The 25766-nt window shown below is 20.7% G+C and overlaps 2 protein-coding genes and 4 pseudogenes across 2 annotated transcripts, besides 4 other annotated features; all 6 read right to left on the bottom strand.

Annotated features, from left to right (window-relative positions):
* Window positions 1–1121: 1121 nt before the first annotated feature.
* On the bottom strand, window positions 1122–2168 carry PBANKA_0722900 (annotated as a pseudogene).
* Window positions 1122–2168: a sequence feature (BIR protein, pseudogene;~PIR protein, pseudogene).
* A 3307-nt stretch (window positions 2169–5475) lies between these two features.
* Window positions 5476–6396, bottom strand: PBANKA_0722801 (fam-b protein; the record flags this gene model as incomplete). Its single annotated transcript, XM_034564139.1, has 2 exons — window positions 5476–6147; window positions 6328–6396. The coding sequence occupies 2 exons, from the start codon at window positions 6394–6396 to the stop codon at window positions 5476–5478; spliced, it is 741 nt and encodes a 246-aa protein (XP_034420966.1).
* Window positions 6397–8653: 2257 nt separating this feature from the next.
* Window positions 8654–9847, bottom strand: PBANKA_0722700 (annotated as a pseudogene).
* Window positions 8654–9847: a sequence feature (BIR protein, pseudogene;~PIR protein, pseudogene).
* Window positions 9848–12657: 2810 nt separating this feature from the next.
* Window positions 12658–13597, bottom strand: PBANKA_0722600 (fam-b protein; the record flags this gene model as incomplete). The annotated part of the gene is made up of 2 exons (XM_034564138.1): window positions 12658–13356; window positions 13529–13597. 2 exons carry the CDS (start codon window positions 13595–13597, stop codon window positions 12658–12660), a joined length of 768 nt encoding a protein of 255 aa, XP_034420965.1.
* A 2035-nt stretch (window positions 13598–15632) lies between these two features.
* Window positions 15633–16772, bottom strand: PBANKA_0722200 (annotated as a pseudogene).
* Window positions 15633–16772: a sequence feature (BIR protein, pseudogene;~PIR protein, pseudogene).
* Window positions 16773–19249: 2477 nt separating this feature from the next.
* On the bottom strand, window positions 19250–21382 carry PBANKA_0722100 (annotated as a pseudogene).
* Window positions 19250–21382: a sequence feature (BIR protein, pseudogene;~PIR protein, pseudogene).
* Window positions 21383–25766: the final 4384 nt, after the last annotated feature.

Raw genomic sequence — 25766 nt, 5'->3', positions numbered from 1 at the left:
CTGAGAACCAATATAACATGGGTTACCATTTTAACCACACATTTATACTTATAACCTAAATATATATTATGTATTGTATATTTTATAATAAAACGTATTTATTTTTAGATATAAAAAACTATTAAGGAGAATTATATAATAATCAATAAAATTTGTATTCTCTTCCTCTATATGTTTCTATATATTTAATAATTCCATTTTCTATTCGACTCAATTTATAACTTTTTTCATGTTTTTTCCTTACTACCACATCTTCCCCAATTTATAAATATTAACATAAGCACTAACATAAAAATCACCAAAATATATAATACTTTCCAGTGGAAAAATATTTTTAAAATGTTATACTAATTCTTAAAATAATGGGTATTAAAATAAATGTCTTTAACGTAGCTTACTTTCTTTAAATATACTTCCTCCAAATAGTACTTTATACTTCAATTCGATTCCTATATCACTTCATTTATCATTCGGTTCAGGCGTCACTGATGGAAGAAATCGCATTAAATGTCATTTTGTTTGAAATCATAATAAATTATTTTCTTTCAATTCCCCCCCTCCCCGTTTTTCATATTAAATATTGTAATTATTTAAATTAACGTTCTCTTCTATAACCAAGTATATTCCGATATTTGACCAATTTCCTAAGTCATTAACCCAAAATTAAAATAAAATACAAAAAGTAAATTATTCAACACATTTATCATTAAGTTATATTAACACGAAATAAAATTCTTATAATTTATAAAAATATATTTCTTTATTCGTTTATTTTCATCCTCATTTTTTCTCTTACATATTTAGACTTAATATAAATCTTAAAAACTTCAACTTATCCTATACATATTTAAAAACATTCCTTAAACTAATAAATATTATCAAATTATAAAAAATTAAATACAATATAACACTTAATCCTAACCCGAATATGGGATCCACAAGCACAACTCTGACACCCAACATAAAAACTATATAAAATTATGAAAAAATTACTTATTTCTAAATAGACGGTTTCTTATCGTATATCAATCATTATTACTATTCCTGAAACAGTTACTACTCTTCGAATCATATATTATAGTCTATTTTCTTCTTTATTTTTTTAGCTTTTCTCTTAAACATTATCTTTGAAGTCGTTTCCAAAATCCAAATAACGAATACTAATATAAAAATTTTAAAAATGTATAATTTATTTATATTCACAAATTAGTCAGTGCTGAATATATTTTTTATTTGACTTATTATTTACCTTATATGAAATTACTAATAAAATTGATATTACAACTAATATAAATGGAATTGGAATTAGTTTACTTATTGTCAATGAACTCGATAGTGTCGTTTCAGAATATGATACTTCAAATTCAGAGTTTGATGTTGATGCTCCACTCGATAACCCATTCATCTGTGTTCCATTAGAACTTAAAGATATTTGGGTTTTTTTAGGACTTGGTCCAGAAACTTGTGTTGTCGTTTTTTCCTTCGTAAGTTCTGGAATTTGGTTCCTTACAGATTCAACATCTAATGTACTTTTTATATAATTATAATCGTTTGATACAACGGATAGTACTTGTTTAAATAATTATCGTTAGTATCATTGAAATTTTCATTAAGTTTTTTATACTCATCAACAAAATTGATAACATATTTTAAATATTCTTGGGAATTATTATTCGAATTTTGAAGCTCATTATACATTTTATACAAATTATTAAATAAATTATAAAATTTAGACATAAATTTAATATCAATGTCCATCAATCCCTTATTTTTATCTATAAAATCCTTATAATTATTATAATCAACACCATCTATATTATTTTTATACTCCTCTGAATTTTCTATATAATAGTATAGAAATCCATTAATTTAGTGATTCCGTTTTGTGGTTTTTGATTTAACTTATAACTTAACCACGAAAAAATATATGTAACAATGTTCATGTTGCTATCTTCATTATTCGAAAATTGTTCACTATCCCCATAAAATTGTTTAAATAGCCATAAGCATCCAACATTAATCTTATCGACATCAGTCTTACATTCTTTATTGTTTTCTGAACCTCCATTAGGACAATAGGCATTGAATGATCCACTTATAGAATAATATTCTCCAGATTCAGTTAAATCATCGGAAAAAAATCTCCTCAAATCATCAAACGTAATACACTAAGAATCCATTTAAAAAAAACAAATAAAAATAAATTAATATTTTTATAATGTTAATTTTACTATTAATTTATGAGTAATATAATATCAATAAATGTAAGAAGATTAAACTTTATTAAAAGTGTATATACTATTTTGTTGTCATTTTTAATGAAGTATTTTGTGCTATTCGTTGTATTTTGTCCTATGATAGTTTTTTTTATATAAAATGTATAATCTGCATCAAAATAGGTGATACAAGTATTTGAGTTATATATATCAATTATTTGTAGTTAAACGTGTTATTATCATTTTTAATATTAATTTAAAGATAATATGGAACAATATATACTTTTATGGTAGTTAGATAAATTTCCTTATTTTAAGTGTTGTTTAACACATTTTTTATCATATATATATATATATATATATAATACAATTTTACATATATAGTTATCCTTAATAACACTCATGAAAATTATTATAAAAATTAAAATGACATCAAAATTAGTTTAGAATATATCTTCTTATACATATGCATTAATATTTAAAATAAACAACGTCATATCTTTTGTTTTAATAAATGGCGCTCCAAAACTAATATATTGTAAAAATAGAATCAATCAATAAACCCATTATTATTATAATCTTAAAAGTATATAAATAATCATTTTTTAAAATATATTAAATACTTAAATATTTGTTTCTTATAATATATAATATTGTTTTTTCTAAAATTATGACATTTACAAAATAAGTTATATGCTCTACTTTTTATGAAAATTATATAAATTTAATATTACTTTTAATTATATATGCATTCTGATTATATTTTAACATTTTCAATAACTTAATTTTTATTCCTATATAATTCAATTTAGAAATATTCCTTATTGGGTGATTTTATAATATATTTTGCACATCTTTCCCACGGTTTAAAACGTCAATTAGCACTGAAACCGTATTTATTATGTTATTTATAAACATAAATACGTCTTTAAATGCATATTTTTTTAAAATAATACTTAGTAAATATTAAATATATAACACATAAATAAGTATTGATGTAAATTTTAAAGTATAATAGAAAACTATGCGTAATTAGGTTGGTATATTGCACTTTGAGAGGAGAGATAAGGGAAGTATGCTTTTTTAAGACAATGATGTACCCATATAAGATTTAACTATTCTACATAGTTTAATTATATTTTTTACCATTCAAACTTTCAATTAATGTATAAATTAAAAATGCCTTAGAATTATTTTCTAAATATATAGTTTGCTTTTATACTTTATAACAAACTATATTTAGTTTTATGATGAAAAACTATATTTTTAAGTAAACTCTAGAATCATTAATATTATTTTGCTTTATAGCGTTAATTCTAATATTAGCACATTAAAAAATACTAAGTCAAAATTGTAATATTTCATTTGATCGTGTATGCATACAATCTTAGCCTTATTACAAGTTTAATAATATATATAATGAATTTATGCCCACATAGTGTATCAATTTAACATAATATATTTGTTCATATTTAATACGTTTATATATTGCTATTACTATTATTATTGTTACTGCTATATCACTGTATAGTACAACGGTATAATTAATGCGTTTAATAAAAATACTTTAAATCAATGTGTAATATTTCCTCTTTCATAGTTTTTAAATTATTTCAGAACATATAATTTCGCAATAACAATATATTTAAATTATATATATGTTAATTTGTATTTATATAACCTAATAAAAAATTATTAATTCAAATTAAATTAATTATTAAATACTTTTTCTATATACTTTGCATTAATATATAATTGTATATGGTTCCCAATTTTAACATATTTCAGGCTTTAGTAATTGATACAATATTATGTTCATTTATATCTATAAATTTTAGAATAATATCATAATTTTATATACCAAATTGTTTATAAGTATTATAGCAAACTATAACATTAAATTTTATTAATATACTTATATTTGTTCTTTTAACTATTTTAAAATATAATTTATTTATACCTCAAAACTATAAAGTTTAAAAATTAATAGTGATTAATCTAATATTATACCTTTATGATAAATAAATTAAAGCGTATAAAGCAACTTCTATTAATACTAATTAGTTTTAGTACAAATATAAAGGAATCACAAAAAAGGAATAGTACACAATTAAAATTTATAAAAATATTGTATATGTAGCGCAATTTTTATTTTATTATTAATAATGCTAGATGCATAAAACATATTTTATAGATATCGTTGCGTCGTCGAGCTTCGATCGATATTCTATACATCTGTATTTTATGACTACCTATTATATATTAGTAATATGTTTAATTAACAATAAAAAATACTCATTAACCTGAAGCTATATTATAATGTAGACAATTGTTCCCAATGAATCTAATTATAATTTATACTCTAATATATAAAATTATTATATTATTCGGTTATCAAAATACGATTTAAATTAAAACAAATATGATACAAATAATAAGTTTACTAAATAAAATGTTTCATTAAATAAAGAAATACATTATGATATGCATAATTCAATATAACTCTGGGTTAATAAATCTTATATAATAAATAATTATGATATATATAATATGAATTCATATATAATCAATATCTATATTAATATATTCAATATGCTATTTTAATCATATTAAATCAATATTACACTTTATGGAAAAAATGTTATGCAACCCCTTTCGTATTAATGGATATGCTCCTTTGGGGGTACATATTTGGACTTAATTTCGAGATTAAGCATATGAGTATAGTATATATATTTAATCACAATTTATAGACAAATAAATATGATCAAATTATAAACAAATTAATAAAAATATAACCCTAACCCAAAGAATAGATCCCATAGAGCAAAACTATAACCCACAGTACAGGACCATGACCCAAAATACAAGTTCTTCAAAATGCAATTCTAAACTTAAATCTAAACCATCAATATAGCTTATAATTTTATTAATAAGTGTGCTTAAATTTATTTATTTAAAATAATTATAAATACTAGCTAAAAATGAGTAAATTAAAAATCTATTAATACATAATATGTGCATAGAAATAGACAAATGAGTTTTTGAAAGCGACAAACACAGGTAAATTAATTATATAAAGTGATTATATATCAAATTAAAATATATAATAATAATAAAATTAATAATAAAATATGCAATTAAATTATATTTAATTATTATATAAAATGTAAAAAGTATAACTTTTATGGCATAAAATATTATTATATTATTTCTAGTCATTTAGACATGTATAATAAAGCATAATAATAAAAAGTGGTTATTTTGATATTTTTTTTAATTTATGTTCACATTTAATAAGTCTCCAAAAGAAATAATATATGGAAAACCCAGACGGTATAAATAGTATCATAAAGTACAGCCCTCCAATTAATACCGGAAAACCAGCTGCTAAAAATCCCAAACACGATAGGATGAATTTGGTTGCTTCTTTTCCATATTTTTTAGTCAATTTTGATTTCATATAGCAATTACTTGATGCAATTTTATTATTTTCATTATTTTCCAATTGCTTAAAGTCTTCATGCTCTGATACAGAACTATTTTCATCTTTTTTTATTATTATTTTATCATCTATCGAATGTATTGCTAATTCACCATTCCTTTTATTATCAATCTCTCTTTTTACTTCTTCTAATTCTGTTCGAAGGTCATCAATTATTTTTTTTGTCTTACTATCTACATTTTTTAAATCAAGTGATGTGCTACTTCCTTTATGCTTCTTTATATGTGAATCTATAATATTTCGAAGGTGTTCTATTTCTTTGTTACCTTCAACACAATCACCAAGTTGACTTGCAAGACTCAAAGTTGATTGATAAAATTCATTTAAATCAAATTCGTTATCTGCATATGCTAATATCCTATTATTTCTAAAGTTCATTACATTCCTTTCAAGGCATATCCCTTTATCGTTTACAAAGTATAGTTCCTGAAAATAAATGAAATATTTATTAACATATATGTAATTAATTTTAATTGTTGGTTTAACTTAACATAAGTATACCTTACCAATACATGAACCAATAATATAAGAATAATGTGAAACAAATAGATACGAAAACTATAGCGAAATATTATTAATAATAAAAGAAAATAAAGTGTAACTTACATTTTTGGCATATTCAAAAGAACAAATAACAATTGAAAAAATAACATATTTTAAAACACTGACTCTCATTTTTACCTTTATTAAATAAAAGAACTAATATATGAAGTTTGAGGTAATGTCGGTAACTTAATATTTATTCACAAAATAGTAATATTTACTAGTTTTTTGTTCTAAAATTTATGAATAAATGAATATATCTATAAAAAAAACGAATTTATTTCATTTATTAACTTTTTACACTTTTTGTAAAATTAATTAATGTAATTGTTATAATAAATTTCGTTATTTCATTAAAATTGCTTATGGATATATATATTATGTTTTTTTTCAAAGAAATATTAACTTTTCTCTAAAAAATACACCGTTTTTAATATTTTAATTATAAAAAAATATATGTATATAATAATTTTCCATAAAATATATTTTTTGGAAAATTGGTATACAAATAGGCTTTTAATATAATTTATAATACGTTGGTGATTTTAGTGGTACGTTTTTAATATTTTATAAACTTATATTTTCCTATTATTGTTCACATATGAACACATTAATAAATATCTATTAAAATAATAAAATATTGGATATATTTTTTTATATGAATAAATACAAACACATAATGAAAACATTAGCAAAGCACCATTGATATTTACATTTAAATCGTTTCTAATTTATTATATTTCATTATAATATTTCTCCAATTTTAAGTATTACTTAATAATATTCTCCATTTTATTTACCGATTTTGTGTAAAAATATATTTTTTTATATATTTATATGTAATAATTTTATTTATAAACATATCTCTGAATATACAGCATCAAATATATGATTTCTATTAAAATAACATAAAATATTCATATTTTTAAATGTAACTCAAACAAATAATCAAATTATAATATTAAATCACAAAAATAATACATATAGAACCAATATATTGAATGATATACTAATTTATTTTTATCTCAAGTCGAAAAATGAAATACACTTAATACTATTAAATTTTATTTTCATTATATTCATTTAACAGATGTTAAGACGCCTTTTGTATTTAAACACTACATTTTTTTGACTTTTATAAGTAATAATTAAGTCAAATAAATATTATAATTCAGTTATAATAGAGAATTTCACCATATAGAAAATTTATTTATGTTTTATTATAAAATAAGAAGCAAATTCTTGACATATATCATATATACATAATACTTCTTTATATGAATAGCCAAGTTTACTATTTATTATTATTTAAATTTATATATTTTTAAATTTGACTTCAAATATAAGTTAATTAAATTTATTATATAAATAATCGCTTTTCCTTCTATAAACAAAAAATTAATAACTGTGCAGGATCTGTTTGCATAAGTTTGTATATATTTAATAATCGCACTTTCTCATCAACTCAATTTACGACATTTATCATATTTTTTCCTTATTTCCACTTCTTCCCAAAACTCACAAATACTAACACAAACACTAACGTAAAAATCACCAAAATATATAACATTTTCAAGTGGACAAATATTTTTAAAGTATTATACTAATTCTTAAAATAATGGGTATTAAAATAAATATGCCTTTAACGTAGCTTACCTCCTTTAAATATATTTCCTCCAAATAGTACTTTATACTTCTATTCCATTTAAATTAATCCCTCCTTCATTTATTCCATTTATCATTCGATTCAGGTGTCACTGATGGAGGAAATAATAATAAATTATTTTTTTCCAATTTCCCCCCCTAGTTGTTCATATTAAATATTGTAATTATTTAAATAAACGTTTTCTTCGAGGACGAAATCGATACTTTGGAATCATTTTTCTATATCGATTCCAATATTTGATTAATTTCACATAAGCCATTAACCGCATATTAACAATAAAATATAAAAATTAAATAGTTCAACAAATTTAACATTAAGTTATATTAACACGAAATTCAATTCTAATAATTTATAAAAATATATTTCATTATTGCTCCTTTTCAGAGTAATATTCATCCTCATGTTTTCTTACATATTTAGACTTAATATAAATATTAAAAACTACAGCGTATCTTTTACATATTTGAATAATTTATTTCCTATATATATTTAAAGCAATTCTTTAAACTAATAAATGTTATCAAATTATAAAAAATTAAATGCAATATAACACTTAACCCTAACCCGAATATGGGATCCACAAACATAATCCTGACCCACAACATAAAAACTATATAAAATTATGACCAAAATTTATTTCTAAATAGACAGTTTCTTAAAATATATAAATCATTATTACTATTCCTGAAATCTTCATTACTCTTCGAATCATATATTAATGATTCATTTTCTTCTTTTTTTTAGTTTTTCTCTTAAATATTGTCTTTGAAGTCGTTTCCAAAATCCAAATAACGAATACTAATATAAAAATTTTTTAAATTGTATAATTTATTTATATTCACAAATTAGTCAGTGTTGAATATATTTTTTATTTGACTTATTATTTACCTTATATGAAATTCCTAATAAAATTATTGTTGCAACCAATATAAATGGAATTGGAATTAGTTTGCTTATTGTCAATGAACTCGATAGTGTTTTTTCAGAATCTGATACATCAGTTTCAGAAATTGATACTTCAATTTCAGTACTTGATGGTAGCGTTTCACTCGAGAACATATCTTGTGATCCATTAGGCCTTAAAGAAATTTGTGTTTTTTTTTCCATTATAAGACTTGGTAGTTTACTTCTTATATTAGAATCATAATAAGTATTTTTAAAAGAAGTATAACCATCTGATAATGTAGACAATATTTTATTATATGAATCGTCTTTATATTATTAGAATTATTCTTAAGTTCATTATGTTTATTAACAAAATTATTAGCATATTCTAAATATATTTCGCCATCTTCTTTTTTATCAACAGTATTAATCGTATTGCATAGGGTTTTAAATAATTCATAAAGTTTAGACATATTTTCATTTGAAATATTCATCAATTCTTTTTTTTTATTTATAAGATCTATATAACTTGTATATTCCTTAACATCAGCTATGTTCTGTTTATACTCATTGACACTTTCCATATAATTACTATAAAAATCTTTAAACTTGTTGATTCCGATTTGTGTTTTTGATTTAACCTATAGCCTAACCACATCATAAAGTATACAACAATATCAATCTTGTAATTTGCATTTATCGAAAATTTACCACTGTCACCATAAAATTTATTAAATAACCATAAACATCCAGCATTAATTTTATTGACATCGTTGTTGCAGCTTCCAGATTTGGGGAAATAACTCTTGAGCCTTCCACAATTAAAACGATATTTTCCAGATTCATCTAATTCGTCGGGAAAAACTTGCACAAAGTATCAAACTCTCCACACTAAGAAACAATTTTAAAAACCAAATAAAAATGCCTATTAAAATGAATTTGTTATTAATTTATAGATAATACAATATAAAAATGTGTAATAACAAACATTTTTATTCAAAGAATTATATGTACCACTTTACTATCTAGCATATTGGAAAATTATTTTTGAACTATAAATTAAGTACATCATATTAATTTCATATATATGACATCAAAATAGGGGAATTAAAATTGTATTCTTTATATAACAATTATCTGTAGTTAACCACATTTTATTTTTATATTAAATTAAAATTAATGTAAAGTAATAATACAATACCATCACCATAGTAAGTTTATATATAATTTATTGAAATTAGCTAAACTGCCTTAAATTGGAGATATTTACTTTGGTCATATGTATAATATAATTTATACTTAAATTCATGATTATTAATAATATCCATTATATAAAATTAAGGGATTTTGTAATGAGTTTAAATACATCCCCTTATGTTATGTCTCAATATAGAAAAATACAAATTTGTTTCTCATGTTTTAATAAATATATTTATACCCATGAACCTATACATATATAAAAATTAATAAATCTATTATTAGTATGTTTTTTAAAAGTATATAAATAGTCATTTTTTAAAATATATTAAATATTTATATACTTGTTTCTAATACTATATACCATGTTTTATTAAAATTATAGCATTTTCAAATTAAGTTGTGTTACATCTTTATACAAATTACAAAAATTTATATTATTTTTATTTAATATAGATTAATTTATAACCTATTTTAATAAATCCAATAATCTTATTTTCATTCGTATATAATTCAATTTAAATGTATACATTATTGGGTAATTTTATAATATCTTTTTCACGTTTTTTCCATTCTTTAAAACAATTAGTACTGAATCCGTATTTATTAAGCTATTTATAAGCTTAAATAAATATTTAAATGTAGATTTTTTTGAAATTATAATTAGTAAATATTAAATATTAAATATTAACAAATAAATAAGTATTGATGCATATTTTAAAGTATAATAGAAAACTATGCGTAATTAGGTTGTTATATTACCCTTTAAGAGGAGAAATATAAATATATTTCCTCTTTTAATATATAAATTAAATTGAATATTCGTTAAATGTTCTACATAGTTCATTTTTATCTTATATATTATACTGTTGTAGTTATCAATGTGTATGCATTCAAATAATTTGTTTAAAATTCTATGTTTTATTAATTCTATGATAAAGTAATGTTTTTTTGGATTAAAGATGATTCACTAAGCACTGATAGTATAATACCCGTTAATATGGAATAGTAAAATGTATTTAACATGAATTGAGTCTTTAACATTTTCTTTATTTATCTAGTTTTTTAAAATATAAAATCACATGTCCCAAATTTAATCTTTAACAAATATATAACATTTATACCTTTATAATGTATTATTATGCGTCTTTTCGATCAAATTCATACTAATATTTAATTATATGAAGGTTTCATAATATTTCAATATTAATTATTGGTATTTTACTAGATTATATGTATAGTCACATAATAATAATGCATTTTATCTTTCATATTATTTATAATTATTAAAACAAACTATAACATGAAATTTTATTAATATACTTATATTTTATTATTTAAATCTTTTAAAATATAATTTATTTATATCTCAAAATATAAAATTTAAAAAATAATAGTGATTAATCTATTATTACACCTTTATAGAAAATAAATTAATGTATATAAAGAAGCTTTTTTTAATACTAATTAATTTTAATACAAATGTAAAATACAAAAAGAGAATAGTGACTACAATTACAACTTCAAAAAATGTTAGAAGCGTAACAATATTTTATAGACTATGTTATATTGTCGATTCTCAATCAATATTTATGAATCCATATTTTATGATTATCTATTATATATTAGCAGCGTGTTTAATTAACATTAAAAATATAATCATTACATGAAGGTATATTATAATGTAGCCAATTGTTCCAAATGAATCAAATTATAATTATACTCTGATATATGAAATTATTATACTAGTCGGTTATAAAAATACTATTTGAATCAAAATAAATATGATACAAATCATAAGTTTTGCTAAATAAAATTTTCATCAAATAAAGGAACATATTATGATATGCATAATTCAATGTAGTTTCTGATTAACAAGTTTTATATAATATGCAATTATGATATATATAATATGAATTCATATATAGCCAATATCTATATTAATATATACAATATATGCATTTTATTTTAATCATATTAAATCGGAATGAACACTAAATTATATATATTATAATTTATGAAAAAATGTTATGTGTCCCTTTCATATTAATGGCTTTTTGGTTGCATATTTAGACTTCAGCTCGAAATTAAACATACAGGGATGATACATATAGTTAATCAGCATTTATATACAAATAAATATGATCAAATTATAAACAAATTAATACAATATAATCCTAACCCAAGGAATATATTCCATAGAGCAAAACTATAACCCACAGTACAGGACCATAACCCAAAATACAAGTTCTCCAAAATGCAACCCTAAACTTAAATCTAAACCATCAATATACCTTATAATTTTATCAATAAGTGTGCTTAAATTAGTTTATTTAAAATAATTACAAATAATAGCTAAAAATGAGTAAATTAAAAATCCATTAATATATAATATATATGGCATGGAAATAAGGACAAATGAGTTTTTGACAAACACTAAGCAAAGACAAATTAATTACATAACGTGATTATATATTAAATTAAAAAATATATAATAATAAAACAAACAATTAAATCAAATTTCATTATTCTATAAAATGTAAAAAATGTAGCTTTTATGCCATAAACTATTAAATATATTATGTTTAATCATTTAAACAAGTATAATAAATCACAATAATAAAGAGTGGTTATATTTATATTTTTCATAATCTAAATCTATATTTCCTGATTCTCCGCCAGTTCCTAAATATTAACCCCCCCAACGGTGCAAGTAGCAATAGTAAGCTCACTGTTCCTGATGCTATTGCCACAGACAAAATTGTAACAGACAAAATCATCAACTTCTTAATTAATTTTTCATTTTTTTTAATATTTTTATTAATTTGGAATTTCCTATAATTTTCACTTGATTTAATTTCACAATATTCATTATCAAAAATATCTTCATCAATTTCCAAAATATTTTCAGAATTTCTCAATTGTTTAAAGTCTTCATGTTCTGATACAGAACCATTTTCATCTTTTTTTATTATTATTTTATCATCTATCGAATGTATTGCTAATTCACCATTCCTTTTATTATCAATCTCTCTTTTTACTTCTTCTAATTCTGTTCGAAGGTCATCAATTAGCTTTTTAGTTTTCTTATCTAAATTATTTAAATTGGGTAATGTATTATTTTCTTTATGCTTCTTTATATGTGAATTTATAATATTTTGAAGGTGTTCTATTTCCTTTTTACCATCATTACAACCATTAAATTGATTTGCAAGACTCAAAGTTGATTGATAAAATTCATTTAAATCAATTTGATTGTCCGCTTCTTCTAATATCCTATTATTTCTAAAGTTTATTACATTCCCTTCAAGGTATATCCCTTTATCGTTTACAAAGTATAATTCCTACAAAGAAATGAAATATTTATTAACATATATGTAATTAATTTTAATTGCTTCTTTAACTTAAGTACCTTGTCAATACATGAGACAATAATATAAGGTTAATGTAAAGCGATAAATACAAAAACTATAATGAAATATTATTAATAATAAAAGAAAATAAAGTGTAACTTACATTTTTGGCATATTCAAAAGAACAAATAACAATTGAAAAAATAACATATTTTAAAACACTGACTCTCATTTTTACCTTTATTAAATAAAAGAACTAATATATGAAGTTTGAGGTAATGTCGGTAACTTAATATTTATTCACAAAATAGTAATATTTACTAGTTTTTTGTTCTAAAATTTATGAATAAATGAATATATCTATAAAAAAAACGAATTTATTTCATTTATTAACTTTTTACACTTTTTGTAAAATTAATTAATGTAATTGTTATAATAAATTTCGTTATTTCATTAAAATTGCTTATGGATATATATATTATGTTTTTTTTCAAAGAAATATTAACTTTTCTCTAAAAAATACACCGTTTTTAATATTTTAATTATAAAAAAATATATGTATATAATAATTTTCCATAAAATATATTTTTTGGAAAATTGGTATACAAATAGGCTTTTAATATAATTTATAATACGTTGGTGATTTTAGTGGTACGTTTTTAATATTTTATAAACTTATATTTTCCTATTATTGTTCACATATGAACACATTAATAAATATCTATTAAAATAATAAAATATTGGATATATTTTTTTATATGAATAAATACAAACACATAATGAAAACATTAGCAAAGCACCATTGATATTTACATTTAAATCGTTTCTAATTTATTATATTTTATTATAATATTTCTCCAATTTTAAATATTATTTAATAATATTCTACATTTTATTTTTCTTCGTTTTTTAAAATATATGGCCTCTCCATAAATTGGTATATAATAATTTTATTTAAAAATATATCTCAGAATATACACCATCAAATATACTATATTTATATTAAAATAATATAAAATATTCATATTATCAAGTATACCTCGTATAAATTACAGTGAAAAATACATGTAAAATAAAAAATTAGTAACAAATTATTAATTTATTATTATATGAAACCAGAAAATGAAATATACTTAATAGCAAGCGCTTTATTTTTTCATATTCATTAAACACGTGTTATAGTACCTTTAATAGTTAAATATTATATTGTCTTTATTTTTATAAATGCTGTTTAAATAAAACATAAATATAGCGCATTAGTTGTCATAAAGCATTTCTTCATATAAAAAATGTATTCTATATTTTTTTATAAAAATAGGGTAAATGAGCCTTAATATGTCTCCCACATATTAAATCCCTAATTACTTATATTAATAAACGAAATTCTGTTTATTTCGTACTATTTAAATTTATACATTTTTTAAATTCAACTTCAAATATAAGTTAATTAAATTTATAATTCTAAAGAATTGTGCTTTCTTTATAAACAAAAAAAATTAACAAACAAAATAAATTAATAACTGTCATATAACCTTCCTTTATATATTTAATAATCTCATTTTCTCATCGATACAATTTACGACTTGTTCATGTTTTTTCCTTACTTCCATTTCTTCTTTCAACTCATAAATACTAACGTAAAAATCACCAAAATATATAATATTTTCCAGTGGGAAAATATTTTTAAAATATTATACTAATTCCTAAAATAATGACTATTAAAATAAATATACCTTTAAATAAATTCCATCCCAATAGTACCTTGTATTTCTATTCCATTCAAAACCATTCCCTCATCACTTTCTTCATTTGTCATTTCATTTATCATTTGGTTCAGGTGGTACTGAGGGGTGAAATCATTTTACATGCCTTTTTGTTTGAAATAATAATTTATTTTCTTGCAATTCCCATTCTTCTCCTCCATTTTCTCATATTAAACATTTTGATTATTTAAATCAACGTTTTCTTCTAGGGCTAAATCGACACTTTGGAATCATCTTTCTATATCGATTCTAATATTCGACCAATCGCCCCATAAATCATTAGCTCAAAATTAACAATAAAATACAAAATTATACAAATTATACAAAATTAAATACAATATAATACTTATACCTAATCCGAACATGGGGTCCACAAACATAACTTCAACCCTCATCCATAACATCAAAATTATGATCAAAACTTATATATTTCCAAATAGACAGTTTCATAAAATACATCAATCGTCGTACCCAGAATAATTTATTAATGATTCATTTTCTTCTTTATTTTTTTAGTTTTTCTCTTAAATGTTGTTTTTGAGATTGTTTTCGAAATCCAAATAACGAATACTAATATAAAATGTTAAGAAGCGCATTATTTTTTTGTTAACGTTTACATATATATAATTAAAATAGCATTTAAATGTAATATTTTTTAATTCCTTATTATTTACCTTATATTCAATTCCCCAAAAAACTGATATTGCATCAAATATCGATAAAACTGGAATTAATTTGCTTACTATCGACGAACTTGATGTAACATTATAATTTTGTACAGAATTAATTGCAGAGTTTTGTTCAGAAGTTTCATCAGGAATTTTTGTAGTATTTTGTGATGTGTTTATCTCTGGAAGGGTTGGAAAATCGCTATCTTGAACATCTTTATATTTATTTTTTAAATTATTATAATCAATTGATAAAGTAGAAAATATTTGTCTATATGAACTGCTATCAGTATTATTATAATCTTCTTTAATTTCATCATATTTTTTAGCAAATTCATTATCTTTTTCTCAATATGCATTGCAAATTGGCTTGTTTTCTTCAATTTCAATATACATTTCACATAATAATTTAAATGTACCATAAAATTTAGATATATCTTTAATATCCATATTCATCATATTTGTTTTATCTATAAGATCCTTATAATTTTTATACTCTGTAACATATGTTATGGGCTTTTTGTACTTATCATTATTTATATATGTACAATAAAAATGCTGTAGATTGGTGATTCCTTCTACAGTTCATTTAGGTTTAACATGTAACTTAGCCACATCATAATGTATCCAACATATTGCTTATTGTTATTTTTAAAATTCATTATATTTCTAGGATTTTTGTATAATTCAATAGATGAATACATACACAGATAATTAAGCCCACCAAAAATGTTGTTACATTTATATGTTTTTGATTAATCATCTTTAGGGCAATACCAAATGTAAGTTCCATTTTTCGAACTTATTGTATTCAAATCAGGTTTTTCTTTATTAAAAACATGATAAACATTTTGAAATATCATACACTAAGAAAATTTTTATAAAATTTAATAATAATATACAGGAAATATATCATATAAAATTTAAGGTGACCGTTTTTATTTAAAAATAATGTATTTACCATTTCCTTAGGCATTGTAATCGAATTTTATTTTTAATTTGCATGTTAAATGACATCATATCATTTTTATATAAAACTTATATATTATACCAAAATAAGTTATACAATTACATGTCTTTCTATATAAAATTGTTTGTAGTTAATCATATTATTAATTTTAAATTAATATATAATATAGTAATGTATGAGGAATAATATATATTTATTTTTATGATAGTTTAGATAAACCTTCTAAATTTTTCATTTTTTTGAAAAGCTTTGATCATATTCGTAATATCATTACATAAATCTATGAAATCTCGCAATAATAATAAATGACATCCACTTTTATATAATAATATAGATCATTGTATTTGTAGGTTTACATATGGGAGAAAAGATGTATTATATATTAGTTTTAATAAAGTGATTCCAACCTTATATAACTGTAAATATATAAAAAAAATAAGAATGTATTATATCACATTATTCAATATAGTTTATTGATATTCGTTATTATTTTGTAAGGAATATTATATCTTTTAGTATTACCTCTAGTAAATATAACATATATTTTTATTTAAATTACATACTTAAATATTGACTTAGTATTATTTATTTTTATAAACATATTACGCATAGTTTTTATGTCTGTTTAATTTGTACATATTAATTAAAAGCATTTTTCATAATGTGCAATAACTTTGTTTTACCTAATATTCCTTTATACACAAATACAGTTAATTAATAATTTCGAGGGGGTATTTTATGCATTTTTACAGGATTTTATAAAAATAAATAATATACAGTTATATTAATCGAGGTAATTATAAACTTAAATAAACCACAGTATAAAAATTCGATTTATAATAATAGTTTGTATATTATACTTTCAATTATTTTAACTATTAAAAAATATGAAAACTTATTATAATCTATAAAATCAAGTAAATGAAGTTGTTTTCATATATTTTGCTTCAAACCAACTACTTTCTTAATTTTACAACATATTCATACATTAGTTTAATAATCAATTCATTTAGAAAGTAATATATCATTATTTTACCTTGTGTAAATTTCTAATCTTGATCTAAGAAAATATTATATATTGGATATTTTCTAACAAAATTATATTTAATAATAGGAAAATGTTCATCTAAGGAAAAGTATATAATTATTAATAGAATTAATAATACATGGCTTGATAGTGTTAATACTAATATTACCACATTAAAGCTTACTTAAATAAATGTTATTATATTTCATATTATTTTGTATGCACACAATTTTGATTTTGTCACCTGTTTAATAATATATATAATGGATTTACACCCATATGAGTATATCAAATAAACATAATACATTTGTTCGTATTTAATAATATATTAATTTAATATTGTTATTGTTTTGGTTATAGCATTGTATAATACCGTGACATATTTAATGCACTCAATATAATTAATTTAAATAAATGCAGAATATATCCATGATTCATTGCTTATAATATAGATTTGTGTATGTATAATAAAAAAAATATAATATTCAAACATATTAATTGGAACATAATTTTTCCATAGTATTTGCATTAATATATAATTATATTATTTTTCTGAAGTAAATAATATTTTTATGTTTAGTCAATAATACAATATTTTATATGTGCATATATTCGAATAATAACCCTAATCTCTATACCTAATTTTTTAATTTTTATAAAAATTATTAAAAACAAAATACATTAGGAAATTTTATTAATATACTTATATATTTCATTTTATCTAATTTAAAATATGATATATTTCATAATTATATATATATAACTACAAACCTTAAATGCTGATACGTTATATAATATTAAAATTTTATGCCAAATAAACAAATAATATAAAACAATTTATATTCATGTAAATTAAAATTTAAAAGAAACATAAAACATTCGAATACAAAAAATGAGCACTATTTATATTAAATTTTAAAAAAGTTATTATACATACACTATAATGTATTTTTGATATGAATACATGCATTAAGTAGAATAACAAAATTAACATTAGTAACATCATTCGCATAAAATATTCATGTTGTGTTTTAATCATATTTAAATTGCAAGTACAAATCAAACATGAGTATTATATTTTATGAAATATGTTTCCTTTATGGGAATCTATAATATTAATACTCGTTTTCTGTTTGTATTATAATATTCTTCATCTAGATATTTGAAATTTTGAAATATGATATGTATATTTTTTTATTTTTTACAATGTATTACTATATATATTTAAATTATTTTTTCTATTGTAATATAATTTAGTAAACTTTCATAGACAAATAAATATTATCAAATTATAAAAAAATAAACAAAAATATAACTTAGGACCCTGCCGTATAATCCTCCTCTATATGTTTCTATATACTTAATAATGTCATTTTATTATCAAATCAATTTATAATTATTACATTGGTTCTTTTCGATGAATGTATTTCTAACTTTATTTTCGGTTTTATTTTTATCACACAATTTTATAACCTTTTTCATGTTTTTTTTTCTTCAGCTTTTTTCTTCGCTCAAATGCTAAACACTAACACAAAAATAGTAAAAATATATAGTTATTTGTTTTTTATGCATACACAAAATATGTAGTAATATATATTTTTTAATTTTCTATATAATATTTTTATTTCTATTTACCTTATACATAGCTACTAAAGTAACGAATATTCCAATAACTATAACTGAATATACAATTAACTTGTTTTCTTTAAGTAACGTTCCTTTAAATCCTATTTCAGATATGTTTTTTTGTACATTGGTTTTATAAGGAAGTTTTCCATCTTTTTGATAATATGCTATATTGATATAATCCTTTGAGGACTCTTTAGGAGTTGGAATTGGTGTTGATTGTTTAGTTTCACTTATTTTGCCTTTAATTTTAGTTCTACTTATTTGGTCTTTACCTTCAGTTTTATTTTCTTGGTTTCCATCTTCAGGATTTGTTTCGTGTTTTTCACTTTCAATTTTGTTGTCACTATATTGTGCTGCTGAAGGCAAGGGCGTTTCTGATGTATCATCAGAGGGAGACAAATCGCTTCCCAAATTTTTTGGTTGAATGTTATTATCATCTGATGATAATGTAACATTTACTTTATTTGGTTGAGTAATTAAATCATTAGCAAAATTATTAAATGCAGAATAACCTTTTTTTAAGCTAGTTGATGCACTTTCATATAAACGATTTCCATAATCAGTAAGGTTTTTATAAAAAAATAAAAGATTCAGTTTATAGAAATCATGTAAAAATCCCTTTTATGTGATTTTTTTTATAGTTTCATGTTCCATCAATGATTTTTCTTGTGTAGATTCAGGTTGCATCACATGTTCTTCATCTTGTGCTTCTAATTGTGTCTCATTTTCTTTATTTTGTGGTTTTGGTTCTGGATTTGTATGTGTCTTTGATTGTAGTTGATGTTGATGCCGAGGTGGATGTAGTGCTTGGGGTATTTCTTGAGGTATTATTTGATCTTTCGGTTTCGGTGATAAATTATCTTTGGTTGATTCTATAGAGCCTCCTTGGAATTTTCCACTACTTTCTTGTTTATTTCTTGAAAATTTTGATGCACCTTTTGAAACTGATGGCTCCTCTCTTTGGCTTGATGTTTTATCCACTGGATTTTGTAGCTTGATTCTTTCTTTACTACTCTTCTCATTTATTTTACGATATTTTTCCACCTCTTGAGTGTTGCTTCCCTTTGGAATTTCGGATTTATTCTCATATTTCAATTGAAAATTTGGACCATTGGAATTAAATTCTTCATTATTTAATACAAAATATGGATTGCTTTTATTTTTCGTTGTAAGTTCTAGAAGAAGATTTTCTATATTATATTTTTTATCAGTATCATTCTTAATAGCAGAAGTTCTAAAGTCATCATATATTTTTTTTAATTTTTCCAATAGAGGTAGATATGAAGGATGCCAAGAAAAAACCCTTAAAGGCTTCTATATTGATTAAAACAATTCGACAGAATTTTTATAAAGATTCTTACTTTGGGTACCGTGTTTTTGATAATCTACAATTGTATTACATATATGATTAAGTAACGTATACAATTCATGCATGTCCCTAAGATTAGCATCTTTCAAATCCCTTACATTATTTAAATGATTCCAATATTTAAAATTAACCATATATTTCTTTAAATATTTATCATAAGTCGGACTTAAAGTAATTTTATTGACTTTGTCTTTGTTTTTGACCATCTTAAATAATTTATGAGCTAATCACATCATAAAATGTTCATAATAATTGCTTTCATTATTATATAAATATGTAAACAAATACTCGATCAAAGCACCAATACTTTCCCTGTTATTTGAGCATGGTTTATTATTGGGGAAATATTGTTTGTATGCTGGGGATTCGTTCATTTTCTTCACTTTGACATTTTTACCATTAAAAAAATTACCAGCTTCAAGAAATAACTCACACTGAGAAAAATTATATATAAATTAATAAAAATATGTATTAATACAAAATTTAGTGAATAAAATATAACGTGATTTGTAGACAAATCAAACAAAATAAAATAAAGGATAGGAATGTTTTATTTTAAATAAAATTATTTACCATTCGTTGGTCCTCCATTGTAAAGGAATTTTGTTCTTAATTTGTAGATTGGCATCATATTGTTTTTATATAAAATATATATACTGACAAAATATATCTTGTAAATGAATCTTCTATATTACATTTATCGTATTAAACACATTGATAATTTTAATAATAATTTAAAATTAATGTGGAGTAATAATACAATAATATTAATAGAGGAATATTATATTTACTTTTATTGGAATTTACTAAATTGTCTTAAATTATGGTTGGTTTAATACATATTTAACCATATGTATAATAATACAATTTATGCATAAAATCAATATTACTAATAATATTATACATAATTAATTTTATTATAAAATATTAAGGAATTTTATAATGAGTTAAAAATATATATACTTATACATATGCTTTAATATAGAACGTAAACAACGTCACATATCTTATTATAATAAACAGTATCCTAAAACTTAAATACTGCACAAATATAAAAAATTAAGAAAGTTATTAAAACCCTTAAAAATATATAAATAGTAATTTTTTAAAATATATTAAACTTTTATATATTGTTTCTAATATTATATACCAATGTTATATTCAAATTAAGTTGCATGATTCATTTTCTATGCAAATTATATAAATTTATATTATCTGTAATTAATATAGATAAATTTAAAAAGAATTTTAATGTGTTAAATAACTTTATTTTTATTCTTATACACTTCAATTTATAATTATACTTTATTGGGTAATTTTACAACCTATTTGGCGTATCATGTCCACTGTTAAAACAACAATTAGCACTGAGTCCGTTTTATTAAACTATTTATAAGTTTAAATAAGTCTTTGAGAGTAAATAGTTTTTAAAATGATAATTAGTAAATATTAAATATTTATTATTCCTTTCTATTAATATTAAATATATAAGATATAAATAACTATTGATGCTAATTTTAAAGTATAATAGAAAACTATGCATAATAGATTGGTATATATACATTCTAAATAGGAGATATAATGGAAGTATGTTTTTTAAGACAAGGGTGTTATCATATAAGATTCACCTTTCTACCTAGTTTAATTATGTTTTGTATTTTCTACTATTAAATCTTTCATTTCATGTATATATTAAAAATAACTTAGAATTATTACTTTTTTAAATATATTGTTTGCCTTTTGTTTTATAATAAACTATATTTAGTTCTATAATGGAAAACTATATAATTATTAATATTATATTGCTTGGTAGCGTTAATTCTAATATTGCCACATTAAAAAAACACTAAACCAAAATTATAACATTTCATTTTATGTTTTGTGCATATAATTTTAATCTTATTACAAGTTTAATAATATATATCAATGTATTCGAATCAAATTAATTTAATGATTTTTTCGTATTTAATACTTTATCTATTGTTATTACCATTATTATGCTATTGGTATTCCACTGTATAGTACAACGGAATAATCAGTGCATTTAATAAAAATTATTTAAATCAATGTAGAATTTTCCTAGTTTCGTAGTTTTTAAATCAAGTATTTTAGAACATATATTATTTCGCAATGTCAATATATTTGTGAGTTTTATATATATAATAACCTAATAAAAATATTATTAGTTAAAATTAAATTAATTATTATATACCTTTTCTATATACTTTGAATTAATATATAATTGTATATGCTTCCAAAATTTAACATATTTCAGTGCTTATCCATTGATACAATATTATATATATATATATATTAGAACAATAACAACATTCTATCTAGCATATTATTTATAATTATTGAAAAAATTATTAGAAAAATTATTAGAACAAAATATGATATGAAATTTTGTTAACATATATTTTATTTTTTTAACTATTTTAAATATGATATTTTTCCAATTTATATATACCTAAAAATATAAAATTCAAAAATTAATAATAATTAATCTAATATTATACTTTTATAGTAAATAAATTAAAGAGTATAAAACAACTTCTATATTACTAATTAATTTTAATAAAAATGCAAAGGGAATACAAAAAAAGAATAGTAACTACAATTAAAACTTAAATATTGTATATATAGCTCAATTTTTTATGTATGACTAAAAATGTTAGATGCATAAAATTCCTTTTATAGATAATGTTGTATTATCGAATATCGATCGATATTCCATGAATCTATAATTTATGACTATTTATTATATATTGCAACATGCTTAATTAATCTTAATAATATGAATAATAACCTGAAGCTATATTATATTGTAGACAATTATTCCCAATGATTCTAATATAATTTATAGCCTCATATATAAAATTACTATATAGTTTGATTGAAAGTTACAATTTAAATCAAAATAATGACACAAATAATAATTTTTATTAAATAAATATTTTCACAAAATATATAAATGCATTATATATTATGGTATGCGCAATTCAAGATAACTCTTGATTAACAAGTCTTATATAATAAATAATAAGGATTTTTATATATATTTATCCAAAAATTAGCAATAAAATATAATATGTGATGCTATAATATTTCCACATTTAATATATATGAACGAATTAGGCATAAGTATTATAACTTATAAAATATATTATGTAGTCCCTCTTTTGGTTGCATATTTAGACTGCAGATCGAGATTAAAGATAAGGAAGCGGAAAACATATATGACCAACATGTACAGACAATAAATATTATCAAATTATAAAAAATTAAATAAATATATAACTCAAAACATAGATTTCATAATACAGAACCCTGACCCCAAATATATGTTCCCAATACGCAACTCTAAACCCTGAACCCTGTATTGTGGAATATAATTACTTTTTAATTGAGTATATTAAAATTACATAATATTTATATAAAATTCTTGTAATATATATAAGAATAATTTATAAGATAAAATATAAGTATTATAAAACATTTTTTTTAATAAAGTCTGCTTCGTATATAATTTACTCATGCCTTTTAATACAAGTATAAATCTATATGCATTATTTTTTTAACCTACATATGTAAGTATATATTTTATAAATCCCTTTTGTTGTTTCCTTTCATTTAATTTGTTTTTAAATTTATAATCATACTATTTATTTGATAATAATATATTAATTCGTATAAACACGGTAATACCTATTCCATTTGAATACCTACTAAAAATTTTAAATGTATTGTTTATTACATATTTTATAATAAAATATTATTTAGCCCTATAATTTTAAAAGCCAAATTTTTAATGAATTTTATAGAATTATTAATATAATTATTATTATGTTTTTTGAAAAGTTTAATATTGTTTAATGTATTAAAAATATAGTTAAATATTAGTTATAAGAGGTAATATCAAAATTTTTGTCTTTTATGTAGAATATGTTCATAATATACCAATTTAAAAATGCATATAATGAATTTATGAGTATAAGCAGATTAAATAAATATACTATACCTTTTTTCGAATTTAAAACGTTAATTTATTATTATTAATGTTATGTTTGTTTTTATACCAGTATATGTTAATGTCGTATATTTAGTTCGACTAATGAAAATACTTTAAATCATTATATAGAACAATTTAAAAAATATATACCTTTTCGTAAAAATAACATATTCAAAACATCGATCTATTAATTTATATATACCCTTTAAAGAAATTAACTGTCTACTTTTTTTATAAATTATATATTCATATATATGTCATTGTCAAAACTAAACAATATGTCTATGCTTAACAATTAATATAACCTAATATGTAGAAAAGTAAATATGCTAATTCAAATACCGATTGTTTAAATTATTATATAATTTATTAAGAACAAGATATATTATGAAATATTATTAATATATATATGCCCATTTTAAATATAACAGTATGAAATTTATCCATTTAACATAACAATATCCACGCTATAGGGAATTATATTAAATTTTACACTTTTTTAAATCTAATTTATGATAAATATATCTTTTATATTGACATTTGTCATCCTTGCTTATTCTACATACCTAAAAGTTACACATTTAGGTTTTATAATGCATATGCATTTTATCATTTTTATAATTGGGTATTATATATATTTTACCACTTTTTATTTTTATTATAATAAATTCAATAATGTCGTATAGAATAATAAATATGATCAAATTAAAAAAATATATATATGAGTCATAATTCCTCAAAAATGGTATATACAAAGAGCTATGAATTAAATATATGAAAAAAAAAATTTTAATGCGTTTGTTTTTAAATTAATAAAAGTATTTTAGGGAAAAAAATATACAACTAGTAAATAACGAAACAAATGTTTAAAAATATAAAAAATGAAAATGTTAGCAAATGAAATTAATAATTAATATGGTAGTAATATATTAAAACAAAAAATTATCAAATAAAACAAAATGT

This window comes from Plasmodium berghei, assembly GCF_900002375.2.
Source record: "Plasmodium berghei ANKA genome assembly, chromosome: 7".
Lineage (NCBI taxonomy): Eukaryota > Apicomplexa > Aconoidasida > Haemosporida > Plasmodiidae > Plasmodium > Plasmodium berghei.
The sequence above is the reverse complement of the archived record's forward strand: the minus strand, read 5'-3'. Positions and strand labels throughout refer to the sequence as shown.